Source organism: Taurulus bubalis, assembly GCF_910589615.1.
Source record: "Taurulus bubalis genome assembly, chromosome: 8".
Lineage (NCBI taxonomy): Eukaryota > Metazoa > Chordata > Actinopteri > Perciformes > Cottidae > Taurulus > Taurulus bubalis.
Window position 1 is genome coordinate 18,366,381 of NC_136596.1, and position 24,172 is coordinate 18,390,552.

Here is a 24,172-nt window from a genome sequence, read left to right on the forward strand (position 1 = left end):
CAATAAAAGATTGACAGTTCTGTAAACCAATGCCTCGCGTCAGAATTAATCTGAGTATCCAATAAGGATGTGGGAGGGAAAATACTATCCATGCATCCGTTGAATCCTTAAGTGGATTAATTTAGTGCGGAATTGACACCTTGTTTCAGGTGAGAGACATAGCCTCTTAATATGTTAGAGTGTTGTTTGTATATTTCGCGCACTCGAACAGTGTTTTCTTATTTACTTAAAACGTTGAGTTGTCTGGCCGTATTTCGGTTTCATTTAATGTCTCGTGGTTGTCACGTTCTCTGTGTAATTTCCTTAAACACGTGTTGTCAGTTAGCTAACGTTAGCTCCTGTTTTAGCTAGTTAGCTAACTGTGGTGTCACGTTAACAACGCGATCGCTTAGTTAGTTCAATCCAGTGTTTGATAGCTAAGTTAGCTCACGGCAGTTAACGAATGTATAAATATAAGTCATTCTTACCGCGAGTGTCTGGCATCTCGATAATATAGCTAGAGCTTTCCATTACTTCTCAAAAGCTATGTTAGCTAACCTTATTTCTCGTAAGCAATGTATGTCATGCTATCAGTCAATTCATCCTTTATGTATTTGTACACAAATGAAACGTAAGCAATATTTGATCAATGTGATAATAATAATAATAATAATAATAATAATGCGTCTTATTTCTATAGAATTTACAAAAAGCATAACATTAAAACGGCAGATGCTAAAATTGAATAAAATAAAAAAAACAGACCAATGAGAAATTTAGAATTTGTATGTTAACTTTACTTTTTCTCAGTGCATTCCTTACGTGTAGTAAAAGCATTGAACATAACAAAACGAAAGTATTTTTTATAAAATGTTGGTTTAAAAAATCGTTTAATCGATTAGTCGACCCATAACTATTATCAAACTAGTCATTGGTTGCAGCCCTGTACACAAACACACACGCGTTTGGTACGTTATAATAAAATGATAATATGAACAAACTGTTGTAATGTTGAAAAAATATATCGGATCAAATCTATCGAAACTCACTGCTACAACTGAACCTTAAAAACTCCTGATCATATATTCAACCTATTAGTAAACTTTATTACAAAACGTATTCCAGTCAGTCCCTCAGAGAAAGCTTTAAAGTAAAGGAGGGGTGCGCTGGATTTAAAAGCACAAGACAAAACTAGAGCATGTTTGTGAAACTGAATCCAGCACAATAATATTTTTTTCTCTTATCTTTTCATATTTGTTGAAAGCCAGAATCGTATTTGACTAACATTTTATTTAGACCAAGCCTTGATGCGTAAAGCATTTCCTGTCATAACATTTTTGTGTGCATTATTTCTTTTTGTAGAATGCCACTAACGAGACATACTGCTAACTTTACCCTATCAGTGTATTCCTGCAGTCAACCCATTGTTGTGTTGACTGTTTATATCAGTTAAACAAATGGATCCAAATAAGCCTCCCTCACTGACGGGTGTCCCTTCGCTGGGACGTGGAGTGGAACTACAGCCTCAGGAGCTGGCTGTAGGACGTAGCAGAGGGCTGCTGCTCTCTGCTGAAGGGCCTGGGTTAGGACGAGCCAGAGGTTTTCCCACTTTTGGCGATACACCACAAGGACGAGGAGTAACTCTACCAACTACTGACCCTGTGGTTGGCCGAGCCAGAGGGCTGCTTTTCCAAGCAGGTGATTCAAAGGTAAGTAAGGTTGACCTTTGATAGTACGTCCTCAGTTTGGATATTAACAGTGTACTACTGTGGTCGGGGGCAGCAACAAAACTTATTTTAGCTATCTAAAAGCGAAGCTCACTTATAAAAGGCAATATCAATTAATACATATACAATATATTTAGAATATTTTCACGGCTCTATCTTGCCATCAGACAGCCCTTTCTGACGGAGAACTGAACTTCAAGTGAAAGTTATCTGTGCTCAAGTACAGATGTTCCAGTTCTCTAGAAAATATTCTAAATATATAACGTACACTGGACATGGGACGATATGAGAAATTCCCGTCATGGTTATCCTGGCCAAATATAATAAAAAATGTTATCCCAATAATCATAAAAATATGCTTCAAACTTTTAAAATGACACAGAATACAAAGAAAAAAAATATAGAAATAAATTTCCATTTTCCCAAGACAAATTTTTTGTCGTCAACATTCTTTTTTGTGTGAACAAAATCTAAAATAAGGTATGTAGTTCTTGATGAATAACTAAAGGGTACATTTAACAATGGTGTTCTTTCTTGCATGATAATTTCTGTATTTTATACTATGCAGCATTTACCTACAAAATAAACTCCAAAAAATAATCCCTCTCACATTTCTGGGCAGTGTGTGAATCCCCCAGCCAATAAGAGTACACAGGTGAGGTTGGGTCTTTTATAGAAACAAAGCAACCAAGTCACATCGTCGTCTCTCTCCTCTGCGCATTTGTTTGACCCAGAGTGGGGAAGAGACACACAAGCAGAGGCAGCAACACAGCGAAGTCAAGCCAACAGGATAAAATGTTTGCTTCAGCGACATTCATTCAAAATCTGTTCATACGGAGCCTTTGAGCAGGGTTGTGGGGAGGTGTGGGTTGTGTTTGTGTGCTTTAAAATTTAACCGCAATGAAACAATCGGAAAATACAGTTTTCCTCTGATTCAGTGCTTTGTTCTCCCCAATGCCGCTTGCTCTTTTCATTCACTCTTTAGCTCGCTCGACCACCACTCGCTGTCCCTTGTTGAGCCACAAAGCTCTATAAATACCCTTTTTAATTTTTTTGTAAATCAAGCTCTATTTTTCACTTATCCTCCGTGATAGCTTCAAGTCACCTGTGACAATATTTAGGATTATCACGATAATGGAAATTTACCACAATCAACTTTTGGTTTTATTGCAATCTGTGATATAATCCTATATGGTTTTATGTAGGTGGGGGGCCTTTTAGGAACATTTTGCTGCTGCCCTCGTTGACAGCAATATATTGCTTTGCTTCTGTTTCTCCTAATTGGGGACGTGCCAACTATCATCTACTGTACATAATACACAGACTATGGCTAGGTACCTCATACAACCCCACTTCAAAACACCTAAATTATCCCTTTTAAGAGCTGCTAAGGTTTTTGTCTGCCTACAGGTTACCCTTGGTCCAAAATCAGCACTGGTCTCAATGTTTCGAGGAATAGGCATTGAGTCCTCAATGACCTCATGGGGAAGAGGAACGACACCACTGGGTCAGTATTAAAAAGCTATTTTTACCTGAGAGGGATAATTAGCTCACCCCTCATTAGACTGACAGGCTTCTAGGGACATGTGACTAGTGATGCTAATTTAGAAGTTTCAGAAGAATTAGCAGCCACCGTGTTACGTGCATTGTTGTGGACCCCTGCTGCCACTTTCCCAATCAGTCTTCACCGCATCAATTAATTTAGCTGCAAGGTTGTCAGCTGTGTCTAGCTGGCATCAAGGTTTCCTCTAGTGCAGCGGTTCCCAAACTTTTTAGGCCACGCACCCCCTTCTACATCCCGACCGGGTTCACGCACCCCCAACCCCCACACCTTAAAAAAAAAAATGCAACAGAGCCTATTTATAGCCGCATAAAATCGGACCAATGCGAGAACTGTTTGCTCGCGCGTGGCGTTTGTTACAAGATTTAGTCCGCTGTATAAATTTCAGTTACACAAGGCGTCACTTTTAAAGAGCAATAAGGATGGCGAGGGCACAGGCTCAGAGGCAGATTGCATTTCACATTTATTTACTTAAACACAGTAAGCCACGTAAAGAACAAAGAGTGGCACATGCATAGGCTCAGAAACAGATATAAATAAAAAAAGGAGGCTCCAGGAGTGCACGCACCACACTTTGGGAATCCCTGGTGTAGACCCAACACATGAATGAGACTGCAATTGTTTTTGGCTGTTTTGTAACTGTTCCAATTTTGATCTAAAAAATGTAAGGGGCTTCTGACTTGCACTGGCATGCTTGGTGTTCAGGTGGCGGCGCAAATAAGAGGCTTCAGACAGCTGTTAGCCAGAACCTCACTGCACAGCACGCACTGTGGCTTCGGGCAATCTGCATTGCCAATCCAAGTGAAGCCCAGACCCAGATAATTGTTATCATATTTCCTCTTTTTTTTCCCAGTCTGATGCTCACTCTCGTTTCCTCTTTTTTCACCTTGACTCCGCGATGGGCCTCTGTGCTCCCGCTCCGTCTCCTCTTTCTCCGACTCCCGGTCGATTTCTTCTCCCGGTCTCTCCCCAACGCACCTCTCCGTTTCTCTCGCCTCCGGTTCCTCACTCTCTCTCTGTCCCTCTCCTCTTTTATTACTGATAGCTTCAGATGTCCCACCTGACAGCTTCCCCGATTTCAGCCAGTTTAACATATTTTCATGGATGTTGCTGAATGAATGAATTGACGTTAGGTGCACAAGCTAGGCTAGCTAGTGTGTACGTAAAAGACAGTCTGGCGGCCGGACCGGAAGTGCATCTATTTATTAAATTGTACATTTTTAATTGTAATTAAATGTAAATCTTACAAAGGGAATTTTTATAATGAAAAAATCCTACTTAATTTTTTAAAAATTGTTAATTATTAATTATTACACCATTAGACCACCATTAAATTTTTCCTCTCGCGCACCCCCTAGAGGCAGCACACCCCTGGGGGTGCGCGCACCACACTTTGGGAATCCCTGCTCTAGTGTATTGCCAGCTGGCCGCCTGCCATGTGTGTTACGACGAGTATGAAGTTAGCAGTAATAGTATAGATGTAGCAGTGCATTGTATACAGTTTCGGCAACATGTCTGTCAATTAAATGCTAAAACTAGACATTGCTTGCTACCTGCTGTTTAAAGTGAAGGGCTTAGCCTCGAAGTTAACAACTTCGGCTCAAGTCGACTTGATTGATTTTACTAATTTTTAAGTTACAATTTATTCAAGTCAATTAAGCAGAGAAATACATATTTTAAAACAAACTGAATACCTACCCAACAAACGATAACCAAATATTTGGGTCCAGCCCCGGTTTAATGGTAGATCCTAGTAGTACATTGATGTCTAATAATGACTTGACAAGGTAAACGCAACAATGTTACAGCTAAACTATACTAATAGTATTAGTTACAATGCATAAATCTTTGGAAATCCTTTCGGGGCGCACTGAGAAACTGCATGCTGTGGAAGGAACTTGATACACTTCATTTCAAATGATTTGCTTGGGCTCGTCCACATGTGCACACTTTGTTTTCTCTTTCTTATTCTGTTAGCGGAGTTGCTTAAAAGGCATTTAAACATTAATATTTGTAAATTAAGTCTTTCTCAAATAGAGACACCAGTTTAAGGCAGGCAGGGAGTGAGTTCAGCCAAGACTCGGGCACAATGGGATGACACGATTATCCATTCAGATCAACTGACAGTTCAGGTTTAACCCATAACATGTCCATGTGTACTGAGTTGTTACATTTTGTTGTAGGAAGAGGAGGAGCTGGAGATTTTGCTCATGTGGAGCTGCAAAGTACCCCAGTAGGTCTCATCAGCAGCCCAGCAAGCCAACCTAAAGAGGTGATGGGCAGAGGCAGTAGGTATGTAGAAGTGTATTAACAGACATGCACTAAATACTAGAAACACCTGTTTGTACAATACAATAGCACCACAAACTATAATCTCCTCCAAAAAACTTAATTGTACAAAATACATTATCATAATAGTCTTGAGTTTGTCGCTAACTTCATGGGTTTTTCACCATCATAGGCTTCTTGGCCACAAAAATGTTTGCAATAAAACGTGACCAGTCTTAATATATACTGTGTGTGTATGTATGTATGTATGTATGTATGTGTGTGTATATATATATGTATATGTATATGTATGTATGTGTGTGTATATATATATATATATATATATATATATATATATTATATATATATATATATATATATATATATATATATATATATAGCTAAATGGATTTCATAATTAAGACACATTGTTTTATAACTTATTATTGCACTAATTGTCAAAATTAAAAAAACAGATACAACTCTAACTAACAGTGTAATTTGACCTGTTCCAGTTTCCATGGCCGAGGTTTTTCCCCCCAGACGATGGTGGGGCTTGGAAGAGCAGCAATGCCTCACCTTGGAGTTGGAAGAGGACGCGCTCTTCCTACTTTTCTTCAAAGTCGTGTTGAGTCTGTTTCTCCAGCCTCTGAGCAACAAGTAGTACAACAAACTCAAGATTCACACACAGGTAGGGGAAACTTTCAAATTGATTCTGAGAATACATGAAATGATGCAAAAGATAAAGTTATGATATTTAGTTAATATGAGTGACAAGAGCTTTTGAAAAGGGACAAGATTTTAAAATGCTAATAATGTGAAGGGACCACACCCCATAGGGCCCACCACTCAAGAGGTTCTGGCTTCTGCTGTTGCAACGGCAAAGATTGAGCTGAAAATGGAGAAAGTCTGGTAAGTCTAGTTTTTATATTTACCTGTGTCGGTAGCAAACATCGCCTGTTAGGGTTGTGCAATTGTTCAATTTAATATTGTGTGGTATGGCAGGAGTAGGAGTTTGTGTGAATAAAAACATTTCTATTGTTAAAATATTTGTATTACCTTGTAGTAGTAGCCTACAAAAAATACAACTATGAATGATTTAGGTGATCTATCAGCAGAAAAGGAATATCATATTCATAGTTGTGTTTTTATTAGTATATAATCTATCAAATCTACTTAACCCTTAGAAAACACTCAGGAAATCCTTTAGGACCTACCCACCTTACACTGCAAAACAATTGCGGTTTTCAGTCAGATCAGATTAGCTGTTCAGTTTTACTCTGCGCGACGCAACACACGACCATGCGCTGGTAAAGAGTACATAGTACATACATACAGAGTACATCTTTTGTTCTTGTTATAAAAACTGAAACATGCACATTGTGTAAACATAGTAAATAGTTTGTTTTCATATATAGTACATATTTTGGCTCAAATATATAGTACATTTTTTGTTTGTTTGTGCATAACATATTCACCTATTCTTCCATACATATTATCAACTGAAGATGCCAGTGCAAAACTAAGCAAAATGTTATATTAACAAATTGTTTTGTAATTATATAATTCAACCCTTTTATTGATTAGAAATAAAGATGCATAGAGAATACAGTGCATTTTGGCTGTCAGCAGGCCTTTGACTGAGTTTTGTGGGTTTTTTAAAGTGCAACATTTTCCAGATGAAAGGTGAAATATGATTAATTTGATTTGTCAGCCTTCATCAATGCTTGTATTTTGAGATGAAGTTATTGTACCAGGGCCACTTTTCAATTAAGCTTTACAGACAGAGAAAATAACACACACTCTCAAAAAGTAACTGACTGTGTCTTGTGCTGAAATGATCTTTTTGTCCATTTCTATTCTCATCCGGCCAGTGAGCCACCTAATAACAAGGCCGGAACAAAAGGAACGCCTATAAATATTGGCTCAAACCACATCCCGATTCGATGTAGGAATGAAGCGGTTTATCAGTATCATGTTACATTTACGTAAGTATCTTGTGTCATACATTTATGTTCCTTTATTCAGCAACCACCACAGTTACAAAAAATAAATGTGTAAAGTTTAAGCCACCTTTTCCCGTGAAATAATGACTTTATATGTTAGGTTGTTAAAAATGTAACTACGCTATGAACCAAAAATGGACATGGCCAACCAATGCTGAAATGACATAAAATCCCATCGGAGACATGCTCTGCGCATGGCTATTTCAAAGCAATTGTTTGTTGAATCAATGTCAGTTTATACTGGTACTTGGAAAAGTGCTTTATGTGTTCTTGAAAGTCATGAATATTTTCAATATCTTTCAGTCCAAATGTTGAGTCGATGGGAATGCGTTATGGCATGATGAAAGATCACCGCTCTGTCACAGGAGAAGTGGTAGCTTTTGATGGGCTCCATACTCTTCCTGCCTGTTAAACTGAATGAAGTAGGTATCAGTTACTGTATTGTGTAGCTAATTGAATATGGTGTTTCAACCTAAGTGAAGAAAGTTTAACATTTTGAGTTGATTTTAATTATGTAGATGACTGACATTCTCACATTGCTGAACAGAACACTGGATTACTTTTTGTTTGCTTTTTTGCATAATATTTTGATGACATGCAGGTGGTTCTTAAAAGTGTGAGACGAACCGATAATGAGGAAATACAAATAAAAATCCAGATGACCAAGATTTTGCCACCCAACTCGGATCTATGCATTCCATTCTACAATGTGGTGCTCAGGAGGTATTTCACGAAACGTCTCTTACTCTGTTTTATCAGAGATTGACCACTTATGTTTTAGGCTGTAAACAAATCAAATTAGACCCATCTGCATCAATATTTTATACTTGAGCAATAAGGCACGAGAGGCAGTACTGTATCATCAATAATGTACAGTTCAAGGGTGTTGTTAGCAATGCAGACACAATGTCTACATTGTGTCTACAATTTTGCCTTGAGATGTCTTGCCTTGAGATGTTATTTCTCATCTGTTTGACACAACCATGTTGCTTTAGAACATTTCCATTTTTCCTTATTAGGATGGTCAAATGATAGGACATGACTGATGTGTTGTTTTTGTTTTTTCAAGGGTAATGAAAAATCATCGGGCCTGAAATTGGTGGGTCGAAATCACTACGATCCAGAAAGCGCAGTCATTCTTGGAAAACATCGGTTAGTACTGAATTGCATTTTAACATCAGAGGGCATATGCCAGCTTATATTATGATCTAGTCCATTCATTATCCTGTTTGCCTGTTTTTGTAGGCTGCAAGTGTGGCCGGGTTATTCAACTGGTATCAAGCGCACAGATGGAGGCCTGTACCTAAATGTGGATGTGTCTCACAAAGTCCTGCGAAATGACTCGGTGCTGAATGTCATGTGAGTTCACACAGCAAATCAACATACAAACGGTGGCAAGTTTGCAGAAAAATTCATATAAATCATACATTTTAATTGTAATATAGTTAGGACACTTATATTTGTAAAAATAATGACAATGAGCTGTGAATGCTCCAGGGTAGTACTCAATTTTCTTTATAAAATACAGAATGCATCTTTTATTTCATTTTGTCTGTCCTCTGTAGACATGTACAATACAAGTTTTAAACATGGAATATGGCATGACCTAGCCACTCAGAGCTATATGAATGTCATATTCTGTGATATAGTCATGCATATTTGAATACCACGTTGTAAGATAAGATTCTTAGTGCATCTGTCCTGAGACAGAACTATAAATACCCTCAACCACTATAACCATTCCCTCTGGGAATGGGGTTGTATTTTGAGGGCAGTGGCAAATGCAACAGGCATATTATTGCATCTATAGATTATTTATAAAAATCTATTTCCACTGAAAATGGAAAAGCGTTGACCTTTTGGCCTTGGCTGTCTGTCTGCTAGGAACACGTTGTACCAACAAACCAAAGAGAACTTCCAAGACGAATGCACCAAAGAGCTGATCGGCAACATTATAATCACCCGCTACAACAATTGCACCTACCGCATTGATGCCATTAAATGGGACAAATCACCCAAAGACACCTTCACTTTGATGGATGGCACAAAAACCACCTTTGTGGAATACTACAGGTGAGGTTGCTCAGTCCATGACCTCTTTAAAACTGAGGAGGAAAATATAGCAGATATATTTGTGATTTGAAATTCAGAGCAGCAATAAAAGTCGTCGCTATTTTAAACTCTTAATTATTGCCATTGCACGGGCGTGCACATTTTTAACAGCAAGAACTACGGGATCGCAATCAAAGAGATGGACCAACCTTTGCTCATGCTATCGGGCCAAAGGAGAGGTCCAAGCCAGGAGGGAAGGTAAAAATCTCTTCAGCATCAGTTATGTTAACATAATAAATGCACACAAGACACAAGTGTAGTTTTTTTTAAGCTGGACAGTAGACTACTCAGCTGTCATGACCTGAATTCTTGTATCAGAATGCCACCTTGTGGCTACAGTAAGTCTAACAATGAATTATTTTTTACTTCAATAAAGGATGGCTTATGCTTGAAACAACCTACCAGGCCTCAGTAATACTTGTTCCATACTACATAATAACAGTCTATGATACTGTAGTTTGCTTATATGTCCAACAGATGCATTATAATACAAAAAATAAATGATATAACAAAAATATATGAGCAGTAACACGGTGTAGATAATGACATCATTTTGAATTGTTGCAGCAAATCATTACTGGAGAGATCCTTCTAGTACCGGAGCTTTCTTTTATGACGGGAATCCCAGAAAAAATGAGGAAGGACTTCAGATCTATGAAGGTAAATCGGTCAACACAATGTCTTCTTCTCCACAGGCCTTTACACACCCAAAGTCATTTTATGCCATAAATTCACACATCAATATGTTTTTTTCAAACTTTAGTTTTTGTCACTAGCACAGAGCAGGAATATTACGTTAAAGTCCAATTACTCCTTTCAACCTTGACATAGGCTGCGCATACCAGATCCACCCCTACTGTTCTGTTCTTACCTTTCACAATAAGTCATGAAACCAGGTTAGCCCTTATTAGATTAGATTAGTTTCTGCCTAAAAGAGGTTGAGGTGAAAAGAAAGCTTCTTCCAGAAAATACATTTGAACCAGTGACTGTTAATGTAGACAACTCAAATAACAACCAGTGGTATTTTACAACAGCTTTGTCAACATCCAGCTCGCTAGTGGTCAAATTACTGTAACATTAGTCCAAATGGGCAAATGATATGAAGCGTATCTTGTTTTATATCACTGTAGAAGGTGAGAAATATCATCTCCAGCAGACACTATCATCCCCACTTCTCAAACCCTAAGACCGATGAAATGTTGAGATACAGATCTGAAAATATTGTTAATAAAAGAACTTGTGGAAAAAGATTCAGTTAAAATGTTTTTGTTTTTTTATGTGTTGTAGGACCTGAACATGCACATCAATGTGAACGGTGAGCAGTATACCCACTCATTAAAACAGCTTCTGAAGAACATCAGCGCCAATCCTGATAGTAGGAAGGAGCTCGGTCAATGGGGACTGGACATTGACTCAGAAATCATGAAGGTGAGGCTCTGCTGTTTAAGTTTATTTCAACTTTCAATTCATCTTAATTATAATGGCAACTTAATTATAATGTCAAGAGACATGCTTTTGAAGTCCACATATTGCAAACAATGCAACTCAATTTTCAGACAGTGATGTAGAGTACAGGTTTTTAAATGCCCTTTATTCTAACAATAGTCAAATTTGACTACATGTAATGCTACACTGCACTCTTTTTGTCAGCCCTACAGGAAAAGAATACAAGATGTAAAAGAGTTGTAATTTTTTTTTTTTTTTTTAAGCAGTGGTTAACAATCTTGGTCAGGGACCTAGAGCCCACTCAAGTCATCAAACTGTGAATTGACTGGAAGTGAGTCTGGCCCTGAGGAACAGGTTTTAAAAACATGAAATATGACTCTGTGCAATATTTAAATGCAGCTTGACTGTCTGATAGGTAGGTAGGTAGGTAAGAAGTCCTGGAAGTTATTTTTTATATTACACTTCCTTTTTATACTTGTATTCCTTGGCCATTCTTTTCCTCCCTTTGTTTTGACAGTATATTGTTTATTGGTTTCCTCTCTTTCAGACTAAAGGTAGAGTTCTTCCACTTGAAACCATCTGTCTGCAGTCTTCATCCTCTACCCCCGGTGCTGATGTGTCCTGGTCCAGAGAGGTTGTTAGGGATGCTTCAATCAGCTCTGTGAGTGTTGGAGACAAGTCTGGAGAGAACTTAGCTTTAATACAACCTACTTCCCAGTAGACCAAAAAAACACCCTTTATTCACTTTAATCACTTCAACCAGTGCAATATAAATACATGTATTCTGTCTGTATATCTCATATTCTTATTGTGGATTCTTACTGTATTTTTTATTACTGTTTATTTATATTACTTTTTATTTTGTCTTGTGTGCACTTTACCTGTCTGCTGCTGTAATCCTGCAAATTTCCCCACTGCGAGACTAATAAAGGAATATTTTATCTTACGACTTTTTAACTGGAAAGTTGAGGAGGCAAGGCTGCAACATTGTCCACCCTGTGCCCTTTTTTTCCGTAGTTCATGATCTAGTGATCCGTGTCGGCTTAATTCTCAGATATCGGTGTGTATTTTGGCTTGCTGTGTTACTTTTTTCTTCAACTGAATTATCTCCCTTAGGTCCCATTGAACATCTGGGCCATTTTCTACCCTCGCCGTTGTGCAGAGCAGGCTGACGAGCTGGTGTCCACCTTCAACAAGGTGGCTGGGCCTATTGGCATGCGTCTGGAGCGACCCATTCGTGTGGAACTGAGGGATGATCGCACTGAGACATATGTCAAGAGCATCCACTCTCAGCTCACCAATGAGGTATGATATAAAAAGATTTAGACAAGTAGCTTAATAAGTAAGTTATTCTGTGTGTGTGTGTGTGTGTGTGTGTGTGTGTGTGTGTGTGTGTGTGTGTGTGTGTGTGTGTGTGTGTGTGTGTGTGTGTGTGTGTGTGTGTGTGTGTGATATAGCCTTGCCTGCTGCCTCCTGATCAAGGGATCCATCTTTCTTTGTCATTACTATTGAATGTTGTGATGTTAGCACAGAAATGCAGTTTTTTTTGTTTTTTGACCATGTTGAAATGACGACTGTCTGGACCCAGTGAACTCCTTCCAGTGTAACTTACCATTGCCTATCTGTTTACAGCCCAATATGCAGCTCGTAGTGTCCATCATGGTCGGCAACAGAGACGATCTCTACAGTGCCATCAAGAAGCTTTGCTGTGTCAAAAGTCCCATCCCATCCCAGGTTTTTAATGCTTGTCCGTGTGGTTGTGCATGGGTGGTCTAGAATTAAGAGGAAAAGAAAGGTGGTCTTCTGAAAATATTTTCTACCAGTTAAAAGTAAGATTTTTGTCACAGGCCATCAATATCCGGACAATTTCCCAGCCACTGAAGTTGAAGAGTATCGCCCAAAAGATACTCCTGCAGATGAACTGCAAGTTAGGAGGAGAACTGTGGACTGTCAATGTCCCTCTGGTGAGTATCACATCTTAAATAGCCGTAAGAGAGTGCCTTATCTTAATTGTGATTTTCCTGGTAGGTAATATTAATTATAAACATACTACTGTGATTGAAATTGTGAATATTTACCACAGTACTACTTAAACTTGATTATTCAAATGTGCAGTCAATGGGGGAAATAATGGACCTCTATTTCAATTTATTAGAAACACTTGATGGTGGTGGGAGTTGATGTCCATCATGACACCAGCAAAGCGCGCCAATCAGTCATGGGCTTTGTTGCGAGTGTGAACAGGTAAAACTTTATTTTTAATTTATTTGTTACTACCTACAGTTTTATTTTACCCAGATTCCCTCATATGTTTTCCCAAATTTCCTTTTAATAAATATATATATATATATATATACAATATACTCATATCTACAGATTTGTGCTATAGAAAATTGGTATTTCACTTTTTCTCTTGCAACATTCACTTGCGCTAATAGTTGTAATTTCTTTTTTCTTGTCCAGCTCACTGACTCGCTGGTACTCCAGAGTAACTTTCCAGACACCAACTGAGGAACTGATCTATGGCTTCAGAGTTTGCTTCCTGGCTGCACTGCAGAAGTACTACGAGGTAAGTACTGGAAACATGCATTACATAAATGTCTTTCATGCATGTGTACAGATAGTAAATCCCTCTGAGGCGAATTTGGGATTTTGGGCTACACAAAATATATATAATTTTAATTCAATCCCCCCTTTTCTCTAAACACCCTAAACCTTTTTGGCCCAAAACCCCCCATGATCCCCCTTAGTCTCCTCTGTTCCCCTCAGCTGGTTTAGTGTTTTGAAGTATCCACTGGGAGGCTTGGTTGGGGCAATTTTACCTTGTATACCCCGTGACGGTAGAATTGTGTCCACCGGTGGAGATTTGGCAATACCGTTTCCACCACAGTATATATTGTCGCATAGATCTCACGACCTCGCAAATCCTCAAGGTAATGTGAGTTGAGCCGACATGGGGTACATCCCAAGTCTTGCATCCCCTCTTCCCTCACTTGCGTCTTTTCCTTGGGTCTTAGTCCCTAGGAGATGTTTTCTCTCTGTAGCTGGTTTGTTACCTGTGTAACAAACTGCATTGAGTATTTATAGACATTGTATGGTATTTATACTGTGTTCTGTGTCCTGCTTATTATGCGTTTGTCTTGTTTATTAATTATTTGCATCTGTATGTTTTGAAATTATAATTGTGACGTTATTAAATAACCCAGAATATGATTATGGTTTCTCTTGAAAACTGGAATATATTTATTACGCTCAATGTTTCGGGCGAAATTTAAGTGACATAACTCATCAAACCCAACACTCAGTAATCAGCCTCATGTGACTGAATGGAAATTATGATAAATTATGTAAAAAGTGTTTCTGCTAACACTCTCCACCTCTCTGACTTTAATTTAATCCATCATTAAAGTTATTGAGGGAATAAACGGTTCATGAAAATTTTATAAATGAAGAAAGTTGTAAATTTCAGTGTATTTTTCTTGTGGTATACTCAAAATACAAACTCTATACGATGTTTATATTGTACTGACTGAAATCATGCTAGTATATATCTGCACCTGTTGAAATTATTGTTCTCATGAACCATACAACTTTCATTTTTAAATTAGTTTTATTGTTTGGAGTCTTCTGTTGTAAACTCAAGAGTTTTCTCATGTGAGACAGTTCCCAATGACAATGTACGCTATGGTTATTTTAAACACCTAAAGAATTTCATTTGATCACCCACACCTGACGCATCACGTGTTAATTTCTTCAGGTGAACCACAATCTGCCAGAGAAGATTGTGGTGTATCGGGATGGAGTGTCAGATGGTCAGCTGAAGATGGTGGAGCAGTACGAAATCCCACAGTTGCTCAAATGCTTTGAGACTTTCCCCAGCTATGAGCCTAAGCTGGTCTTCATTGTGGTCCAAAAGCGCATCAACACCACCTTCTACGCCTGGACTGCAAACCGTATCGGTACACCGCCACCTGGAACCGTTCTGGATCACACCCTCACTCAGACAGACTGGTCAGTCAGCAAAATTACCCTGTGTCTGTTTGTTCGTTCACAAAACCCTTAGTGGTACCTGTTCAAATTGGTGAGAATTTTGCCTCGACGGATGGGAAGAGTGTTCCAGAGGTGGGTTGCAGGGGCTGAACAAAGCACCGGACCCTGTCACCCCAGGTCCCTGATGATCTTGAGTGTGTACCGGCGGACCTGAGGCAACGGGGCGTGTGGGGGGGTCTGAAAGATATTAGGGCTTTGTAAGTGATGAGTAATAATCTGAAGTCCATCCTGTATTTGACCGGGAGCCAGTGGAGGTTGTGTAGGACCGGGGTGATATAGAAGAAAAGAGACTCTTCTTCTTATCGTTTTGTACCCGATGGCAACAGCAGTAAATATGTGCACTTTTGTCTGCTGTTGGCCATTTACATTTTCCAATGCTTAACTTTTTGTTGTTGTTTTTTCAGGGTGGACTTCTTTCTGTTGGCCCATCACAGTCGTCAGGGCTGTGGACTTCCTACACACTACATCGCTCTGTACAACACAGCAAATCTCACACCAGACCATTTGCAAAGGTATTCGTAGTAGGGAGTACAAGTACAAGAATAGCGCTGTTCCACCTCAAAGGTCAGGCCACCTGAAGTGACCCGGAGTCGGAGCTGTTGCTAACTTAATATTTTGAATATGCATGTAAATGTCAGTGAGTTAGTGAGTGAGTCAGTTGTTGATATCTATGAGATTCAGATTATATCAAAGGAGGCTAAGAAGGCTAGAAGGTGTAGAGATGTATGCAGGTATTAAAACACACACTAGATACTACTGTACATGTTTTTATTGTACAGAATTAAAGCAGAACAATGAAATGTTGAATAAGTGTATGAACACACCAAATTATTAACCCAAGACAATATAACCCTTATAAAAGGTAGAATTATTTCAGGGCTGTTGGATTAGACTTCATTAGTTTGAGCTAGGTGTACCTTTTTATAAACTGTATGACAACTCAACATTGTTTCTTTGTTCCTACACCAGGCTGACTTACAAGATGTGCCATTTGTACTGGAACTGGCCGGGCACCATTCGTGTTCCAGGACCATGCAAGTATGCCCACAAACTGGCCTACCTGGCCGGCCAGTATCTGCACTCAGAGCCAGCCATCCAGCTATCAGACAAGCTCTTCTTCCTTTGAGCTGCACCAGTTACTACCATAAGTAAACTGCTCCGATTTTATGAGGGATTCATAATTGACGTGTCACTTAAGACTTAAAAATATACTGTAGATAATGACCATGCCTTTATTACTAATGTTTCTGGGAAGGCTGCTTTGCCTCTCATACCATAATGAAAGAGCTAATTCTTTTTGTAAAGGTAACACCATATTTCATCACTGGAATAATTGTATGGCATATTAATACAAGTGTATTTTTGTTTCAAGGGAAAAAAGGTAAATGCTTTTAAGTTTAAAGTGAGACATGGCCCAGACAAGTTCTGTATGTTTTAGCTACCGTTATTGTGGCATAATTATTAGTCTGTTTTGTTAATGTGCAGACCCTTCCACTGTCAGATTTTTGTTTACAATTCTGTACTGGTTTATAAAGGTTTAAAAGTTGGATCCCAGTATGTATCATTATACAACTTTCAATTTAGCATGTCCATAATACTGCATAATAATGCATGGTATAAATAAAGCTTAAATTACTGGGAAACTCTTTCTCTCTAACCCTGACACTCCAACATCATAATCACTCCACTTAAAGTCAAAGGAACCAACCAGCTTTACTCATCTTTTCGATGCTGGCACAGGACATGTAAAACTGATGTTTATGTACGAGAACTTTAATGGATTTGCTCCATCCGTCATGAATAAATCAAAGGCTGGCTTGCAGGGATGCTGATGGGTTAATTAAAATTGTAGATGAGCCTATCTTTGTAACCGTTCTGGATATACATTATACTTGGTAGTAAGTATCTTAAAGTAGTACAATCTAAAGGGAAGTGAATGTTTGAGCAATGCTTGAGATGGTTTGTTTTTTTGATGCCTCATCCGTTTATGATTTATGTTTGGTGCTGGTACAGAGTACTTCCTGCGCCTTCTTGGGTCCAGTGGAAGGGTGTGGAGCAAAACAATGCACAGATGGGGTGTACTGAAAGAAAACATAAACGTAAAGCATCCCCCAGTCCAGCACTACATTCTAAAGTAGCACAAAGTCCAGACTGGACCGAAGTAAAGCTGTCTTTTACCACATTGTGAGGAAATCAGCAAGTAGACCAAATCCCAGCATATAGGTAAATAACCACCAAACAAAATATGACTACTGTCCATTTGTATATATGCCTTGTGCATTCAAGTGCCCAACCATCATTTTGTATCCATTGTTGGGATGTTGCTGCAGAATTTGGTTCACCGTTTCATCCACATTGTTGTCCTCTAATGGAGTCAATAGATCGTGGACTCTGACCATCAAAAATAGGCTGTCATCTGGAACAAAATCACCTGCTCTGCTTTAGTTTCTGTATTTAATCTAAACCCAGCTAGAGTTCCTCATATCTGAGGCTTAACTTTGACAAGGACAGGTCATATCACTTTTTTTTAATTTTATTTAAATATAAAATATGTAATGTGTCACATCAGGAGCGAAGAGGAGGCCCAGGCCAGTATAAGTATGTAAACCATACATTTAGTTCTATTTACCGATGTCTTTACCGATAAGTATCTAGTGTCTTTCTTTTTCCTTTTAAAGAGAGACGCAGGGCAGGTGACCGGAAGTGCGAGTCTGTCAAAATAAAAGCCACGGCAATAGGATTGTAGGCAAGAAATTCTTATTCACAGTATGATGCAAACACATACCAAGGTAACAGAAGAAAATCAATGAATCGATATAAATAAATAAACATGGGCCGATGGGAGCATGTTTGCAACAGTAAATATTCATGTACACAGCAATAATCAAGTTTCAATTAATCGTTGCATTGTTTAATGCAACACAGTTCGTAATATCATTTAATCAACGTTTTGCTTGTGTGCAGAGTTGTAAGCACTCCTATTTATTTTTTACACTGTATTTATTGAGTGACCGCAGAGCCTGTAGGAGACGCAGAGTAAAGGTGTTTCCCCTTTCTACCAGTAGATGGCAGTATAAGTGTTTAAAAACATAGATTGTTATATTTACCTGTGTCTTTTGATAATTATCTAGGTTATTGACACATGTATTTAATGCTGTTTATTTTCTCTGATATTTGATGTTCATGGTTAATTTGCAACCTAGCTGTATACATCATGTATTTAATTGTTATATTTGAGTCATTTTAGAGCCAAACATTCCTTCGTGGAAGAGTCAGCATGTGTTGATCCCTCCCCCTGAACATCCCCACCCTGCTCCCATCACCTCAATTTCCCCTCCTGCGCAACGATGACAACTTCCTCTCCTCACCCCCGCCCGGGCAGTTGACGTTTGCGTAGATCCCAACTTCAGCCGCGTGAGGGCGCTGTGGTCCCTAAATCCACAGGAGTAGCTCCAGCGGAGTTGCCCTGATTATTATTCTCTCTTTCCTCTCTGCTGTCGCGTCACTGTAAAGCCCATTCAACACTTCAGTAGGGCCAAACCAGTGAGCTTCTCAGACGCTGGGTTACAATGTGCAGCCCAGAGTTACAGGAACATTTCAAGTCTCTTATTGGGGAAAGTCATTTTAGCTACTTATGTTACATTTTAATAGATGCCTATTGCAATAATCATAGCGAATTAAATTATATAGCCAACTTTCTGTACAAAGCAACCATGCCTGTTTTTTTTCCATGTGTGTCCGCTGGGAGATGAAGCGACATTACGCTGCAACATTGTCAGTGAAGTTTGCTGCCTCTCAGGACCAGAGCTCAGGCTGGACTAGACTTCTGAAACTGCGAGAGACATTTTGAATTCCCCATCGATCTAACACACATCGATATTGATTGAGTCGGTGAGCATTTGCGAGACAAATATAATTATTTCAATGCGCGAGATCTCCGGACAACACATGTAACCGTGCAGAGGGACGAGACCAATCCACACTACAGCGCCGACCATTTACTTGTGAAGATACTTGCAGGGTTTGCACGGAGGCTCCACCTTTTCACGCGGTTCAGTGACCTCACCAGTGGGCTGGATTGTGAGGGTGGTGATTTCCAGGCTTCCAGTGAGTGAGCGCTGTGTATTCCTGCCTCTCTATCTTAGGCTCTATGCGGCTTCAACGATAGCAAAGACGTAACTGTTACCTTTTAGAAAGACACAGAGAGGCCTATATATTGCACACTGGATCTTTTTTTTCTCCATACGACTCCAAACGGAATAAATAATTGAGGAATGTGGAAATTACAGAATGCCCAACAGCGCTGGAAAGAGATTTAAACCCACCAAATACATCCCAGTGTCCACTGCTGCCACACTCCTTGTGGGATCGACCACTTTATTTTTCGTATTCACGTAAGTTTGCATCGCTCCTTGTTCTCCTTCGTTGCATGCCGAGGTTTTCCTCCACTGGTCGTGTGTGTGCCCACTAGATTACACCGACAGGAGTGGATGTGCAGCTCGAAGTTTGCATGGGTGGATTCAGTCACTTTGTTAGAATAAGTGATTTTTTTTGTATAGATATACAACCTTATCTTTCCCAGCGGGGAATCTCCTAGCGGTCCTGAAATGGGTTTTCAAAACGCAGCCCTGCCTTCATGTGCAGCCTCCGACAGACCGTTCAGCCGTACAGGCTAATACCTGCTCGGCAAACTTCCATTAAGCCATGCAAGTTTAACGTCGCTATTCTCGTGCAGGAAACCACAGTTTAGGCCGCAGTTACTCACTTTCCATTGAAGAAATGCCGCAAGCAGTTGTTGATACAATTAAAATGGTTGCATTGGCTCAGCAGGCGGTTGTGTGTGTGGTTCATGCTCACTCGGTTGGGATAGATACACACAACCTATCAAGAGGCGTTATAATCATGGTAAGCTCGGGGTTCCCAGAGTGGAGTCCTTAAGGAGTCCTCCTCGGTTTTATTGCATCTGCGCCCATGTGTCACCATATGTGTAGCCTACACAGCCTTGTGGGTTTTCACAGGGACTGTGGGCAACCCAAATACACAGGTTCTTCTCTCAAAAACAGATATACATTTTATTGAATTTCTATGTTCAGACAAGCAGGGGACAGTGGGTCGTCCACACCATCATGTTGGGAGTCCTCTGATCAAGACTGAGGACTATTGGGAAAGATCATCCAACCTTTAGCCTTTGCAGTCATGTTATCTGCCAAATTCTAACACTGCCAAATGTGATAACTCTGTGTTTAAAAGACCTTATGTTGTTTATATTGGTATTCCATTCCATTTATTCTTTTCATTTCATATATTCCAATAATTGCTGTTTTTTTTTATCCAACATTGTGTGTGTGTGTGTGTGTGTGTGTGTGTGTGTGTGTGTGTGTGTGTGTGTGTGTGTGTGTATATATGTAAATCATGTATTGCTTTTTGACACGGATCTGTGTTAGATGCAAAAGTCTGACACCATGTGTATTCTTTACTTGTATAAATGAGAAAATGCAGGGAGACACAGAAAATGCTTAGGCTGCACCCTAAGTGGTTCTGCATCCTCAGTCTCCGGTCAATGACCGAGACGGAGGGAGACATATGGTGTTTGTTGGTTGCATCGTTAGGTCGGATTTTAGCTTTAAAAGTCCCAGCACTCCTTGGTGTCTAGGGCTTTGCATTAACACATTAACACATGGCCTGATTTACAAGCCTTGCTGTGGGAAGAGCGTGTTGTGATTTGCAAATAGCAGGAGTCAGATTTATTTTATTGTATTGTAGCTGTTCTTTTGCTGGGGTTCTACACATCAAGGTCCATTCCCCCCCCCCAGCAGATTGTTCAAGGGTGAGGATTAAGACATTACTCGGTTGCTCCTTCATTTCTCAATAAAAGGTCCGGAGGATTGAGTCGCACATAATGGAACCCCCTGGGGAGCAGTGCACATCCAAACTAGGCCATGTCTCCTCATTCTCAAACACACAGAGTCGTTCATGTTGAACCCGGTCTAGCCGTGTCGTTGACTGGAGTGCAAAGTTACGTGTTTACACTACAAACCATAGAACAGTGGTGTGGTATCTGCATTTTAATAACCAGATACAACAAGTACAAAATTAGGAACACCTTTTGTTGCCAACTTTGTTTGGCAACCACAAGCTTTGACATGCAGGGGTTAAAGAACTATACTCAGTCCATCGTATACATTCATACAGCAGAGTGCCAGGGACACAAATGTTTTTGTATTTCTAGGCTGTGTTAAAGGTCCCACTGTTGCCAGCGGGCCACTTGGTGTCATTTGGGCAACGGAAGATGAGACTCGGGGCCAGCACTGGCTCACACACACCAGCACCAGTCCATAGTGTGTTACTGTGTTTGGCTTACTGATGCCTGACAGTTTGTGTTTCTCACAGAGATTGAATTAGAACAAATTAGTACAGAATTATTTATATCTCCACAGCATGACCACGACTCATCACAAATAATATTGATGATAAATTAAGCTTTTAGTCATGGTTTAGCCATCATAATGTTATCCTGTCCTGGGTCTATAACTAGATTATATTCTGCAGTAGCTTAGACCTCTCACTGTGTCTAAATGTGTCCCAGCGTACGTATGTATGGCTGCACTGAAGAAGCTTGCTTTTAAGTAATCCCTCAGGGTGGCTTCATCGCTGCCCTTGACCATATGCAAAAGTGAAAACCTGTTTAGGACACTGAACTGCAAAGCAGGACATTACTATTTGTTGCCAAGCTAATAGTCCAAACTTTAGAGTATGCATGGAAAGATGTGTGGAAACTATCGACTGATTGATTGGTTTAGCAGCTTTTTCTGCGTAAAGGTGAATTATGAGCGAGGTAGTCAGTGGTGGAGCCATGATCAGAAGGCTGAGAGCAGAGCTGCACATGAGAATGAGCCCGTCAGGAATCTAATCTTCAGCTTCCACATCTGTTTCCTCCTTTTCACTGTATATCGGTTGAGTCGTACTTCATTCAGAACCTACCCAATGCATTGTTTTGCATTGTGCTCCACTCTGAGATTCTTATAGAGATTTGTAAAGGTATTTCCGATTTTAGTTGAGAGTGCAGAGTTGTCGAAACATAGGAAAGAGGGGGATGATACGCTGTTAAAACAAGTGCTCATATATTTAACCCTTTAGGTTATTTTACATATAAGGTTAAATATAGAGCCATGTACAGGGTTAATTATACAGATCCCTGGGTATATAGTTACCCCATTTACACAGTACAGGCACTTTCCACTCCCTCTCTGGCTTAGTGGTGTGGCCAATTGTAGATAGCGTTAGCTTAGTGACTCTTGAAATTAAATATTGTTAATAAAAGCTGAAGGGGGGCTTACTTATGAAGCCGTTTCTACATTAGCTACTATACTATGCTGTTTTTGTGAGCCACCTAGTGTATTTACGTTACAGGGAGCTTGACATTTGAAGTTGGGGTCATCCCAATATTCCCAGAGTCCTCATAAGAGATTGGTAAGGGCTATCTTTACAGTTCAAATTGCAAAAGGACAAAGGGAGATGGACGTGTCAAATGCAGTTTGAATGGTATCAATGTCTAAAGTCAAGAAAACTGTCTTGCTGGCCAACATGAGGGCATATCACAACATCAGCAGGTTATAAGCTGTAAGTGGGGGATTTCAACATAACTGACCCAGGGAAACAAACACAGAACATTTACTCATGGAAAAACAAAAAGCATTGCTGAGAACATAAAACCCTGAGAGGATTTGGGGTTTGGAAACATAGGACCTCTCTTTCAGTTGGCAGTTAACAAACATTAGTTTGAAGATGAACTAATTAGCTCGCAAATAGTTCAGTTCATGCAACAATCTCATGTTGAAACGCTCACGCTAAAGAAACGGTGCAAGAGAATAATGTAAAAGAAATGGAGTGGAAACTCTGGGTTACCGCAGAACGGCGATAGGCACAGCAGCATTGTAGCTCTCCTCACCCGTAGCTGGAAAGCCTCTTCTAGTTTGCTAGTTTCAATTGCTGAATGTAACTTATTTCACATTCAACAGATGGCCAGAGGTGTTGAACTCTGTGTTCACCTGTACCTTCCCACTTTGCAGTGTGTAACATCGTGGTTATCTGTGTCTTATTAATTGAAAGCCTAAGAGCATAATTGAATGCTGGTTCATTGATCCTAATCCCCTCCCTGTGTGTGATTATGTATGCGGAGCTGCTGTCGTCTATTTGTCGAGTGGTTCAGTAAACAAGCTTGTAACCATTAATGCTTCACTGCTTGGTATTAGTGTCCTTGAGAGCCCGGTTGCTTCCTTTTGTGTGGCTTTGAGGCGCCCCCGTCTTTCACTGTAGTTAAAGAAATCGTTGGTTTAACCCGGGCTGTTTATGAGCCGGATCGTCTTGGCTGCTTGTGTTAAATCTTTCTCAACTGACATTGGAGCTGATTTGGGTTTAGTTTGTTTATTCAAATGTGTGATGAGGATATATTGCCAGGTTTGAGGTGTCGCAAAGACAAAGCATTTCTCTGGTGGAGGAACTTACCAATTGACATGATATGAATATCCCCTTGTAGCTTTTTCTGTGTCTGTGCTCTTGAACAAGCATCTATTAAAGCAAGAAACCAGATAATCTAGGCCTCCCTGATATGATACTCATGTGCAGCATGATGACAAATTAACAGTTTTTGTGTCATACTCGCACAACTTTAACCTCCAAGTGAGCTTTATAAAATACATATTCCGTGGCTCCCATGAGAGCAGGGCATTTTAGCTCTAAAGGCAACCTCATCAATATTCCTCTTTAACTCCCACTCATCTTGCCATCAAAAACATTTGCTTAAATATTACTATCTTGTCCTCACATACTGTCACAGTATTAGGTTTCAGCCACTCAGCTGAGGTGGATAAGGAACTATCCTGTCCTCATGTCACACAGAGGATACAATTTATTATCTTGACAGGGCCAAAAGTAGCCCATAGGCGCCCAAGCTCACCACGACTAAATATTCCCTCAGCCTATTCATAAAATCCATGTGGAGCAGACTGCTGGTTTGTTAAGAT

General features: G+C 39.7%; 2 protein-coding genes across 2 annotated transcripts in view; both read left to right on the forward strand.

The window, feature by feature from the left end:
* Nucleotides 1–1,436: 1,436 nt before the first annotated feature.
* Nucleotides 1,437–16,275, forward strand: piwil2 (piwi-like RNA-mediated gene silencing 2; the record flags this gene model as incomplete). Its single annotated transcript, XM_079222917.1, is given in 26 exon segments — nucleotides 1,437–1,688; nucleotides 3,117–3,213; nucleotides 5,451–5,559; nucleotides 6,051–6,226; nucleotides 6,375–6,447; nucleotides 7,410–7,523; nucleotides 7,845–7,926; nucleotides 7,928–7,963; nucleotides 8,143–8,264; nucleotides 8,611–8,617; nucleotides 8,620–8,693; nucleotides 8,787–8,900; nucleotides 9,426–9,614; nucleotides 9,765–9,819; nucleotides 9,822–9,851; nucleotides 10,221–10,313; nucleotides 10,941–11,081; nucleotides 11,647–11,760; nucleotides 12,216–12,404; nucleotides 12,732–12,833; nucleotides 12,947–13,063; nucleotides 13,255–13,343; nucleotides 13,563–13,668; nucleotides 14,857–15,110; nucleotides 15,554–15,661; nucleotides 16,119–16,275. Coding segments are annotated over 26 exon segments (3,000 nt in total).
* Nucleotides 16,276–19,439: 3,164 nt separating this feature from the next.
* Nucleotides 19,440–24,172, forward strand: part of zdhhc8b (zDHHC palmitoyltransferase 8b) — a gene marked incomplete at both ends in the record, with an annotated part of 49,827 nt that continues 45,094 nt past the window's right edge. The window contains one exon of the mRNA XM_079222474.1: nucleotides 19,440–19,543. Within this exon, the coding sequence (XP_079078600.1) occupies nucleotides 19,440–19,543 (104 nt within the window). The remainder of the gene's footprint in view (nucleotides 19,544–24,172) is intronic.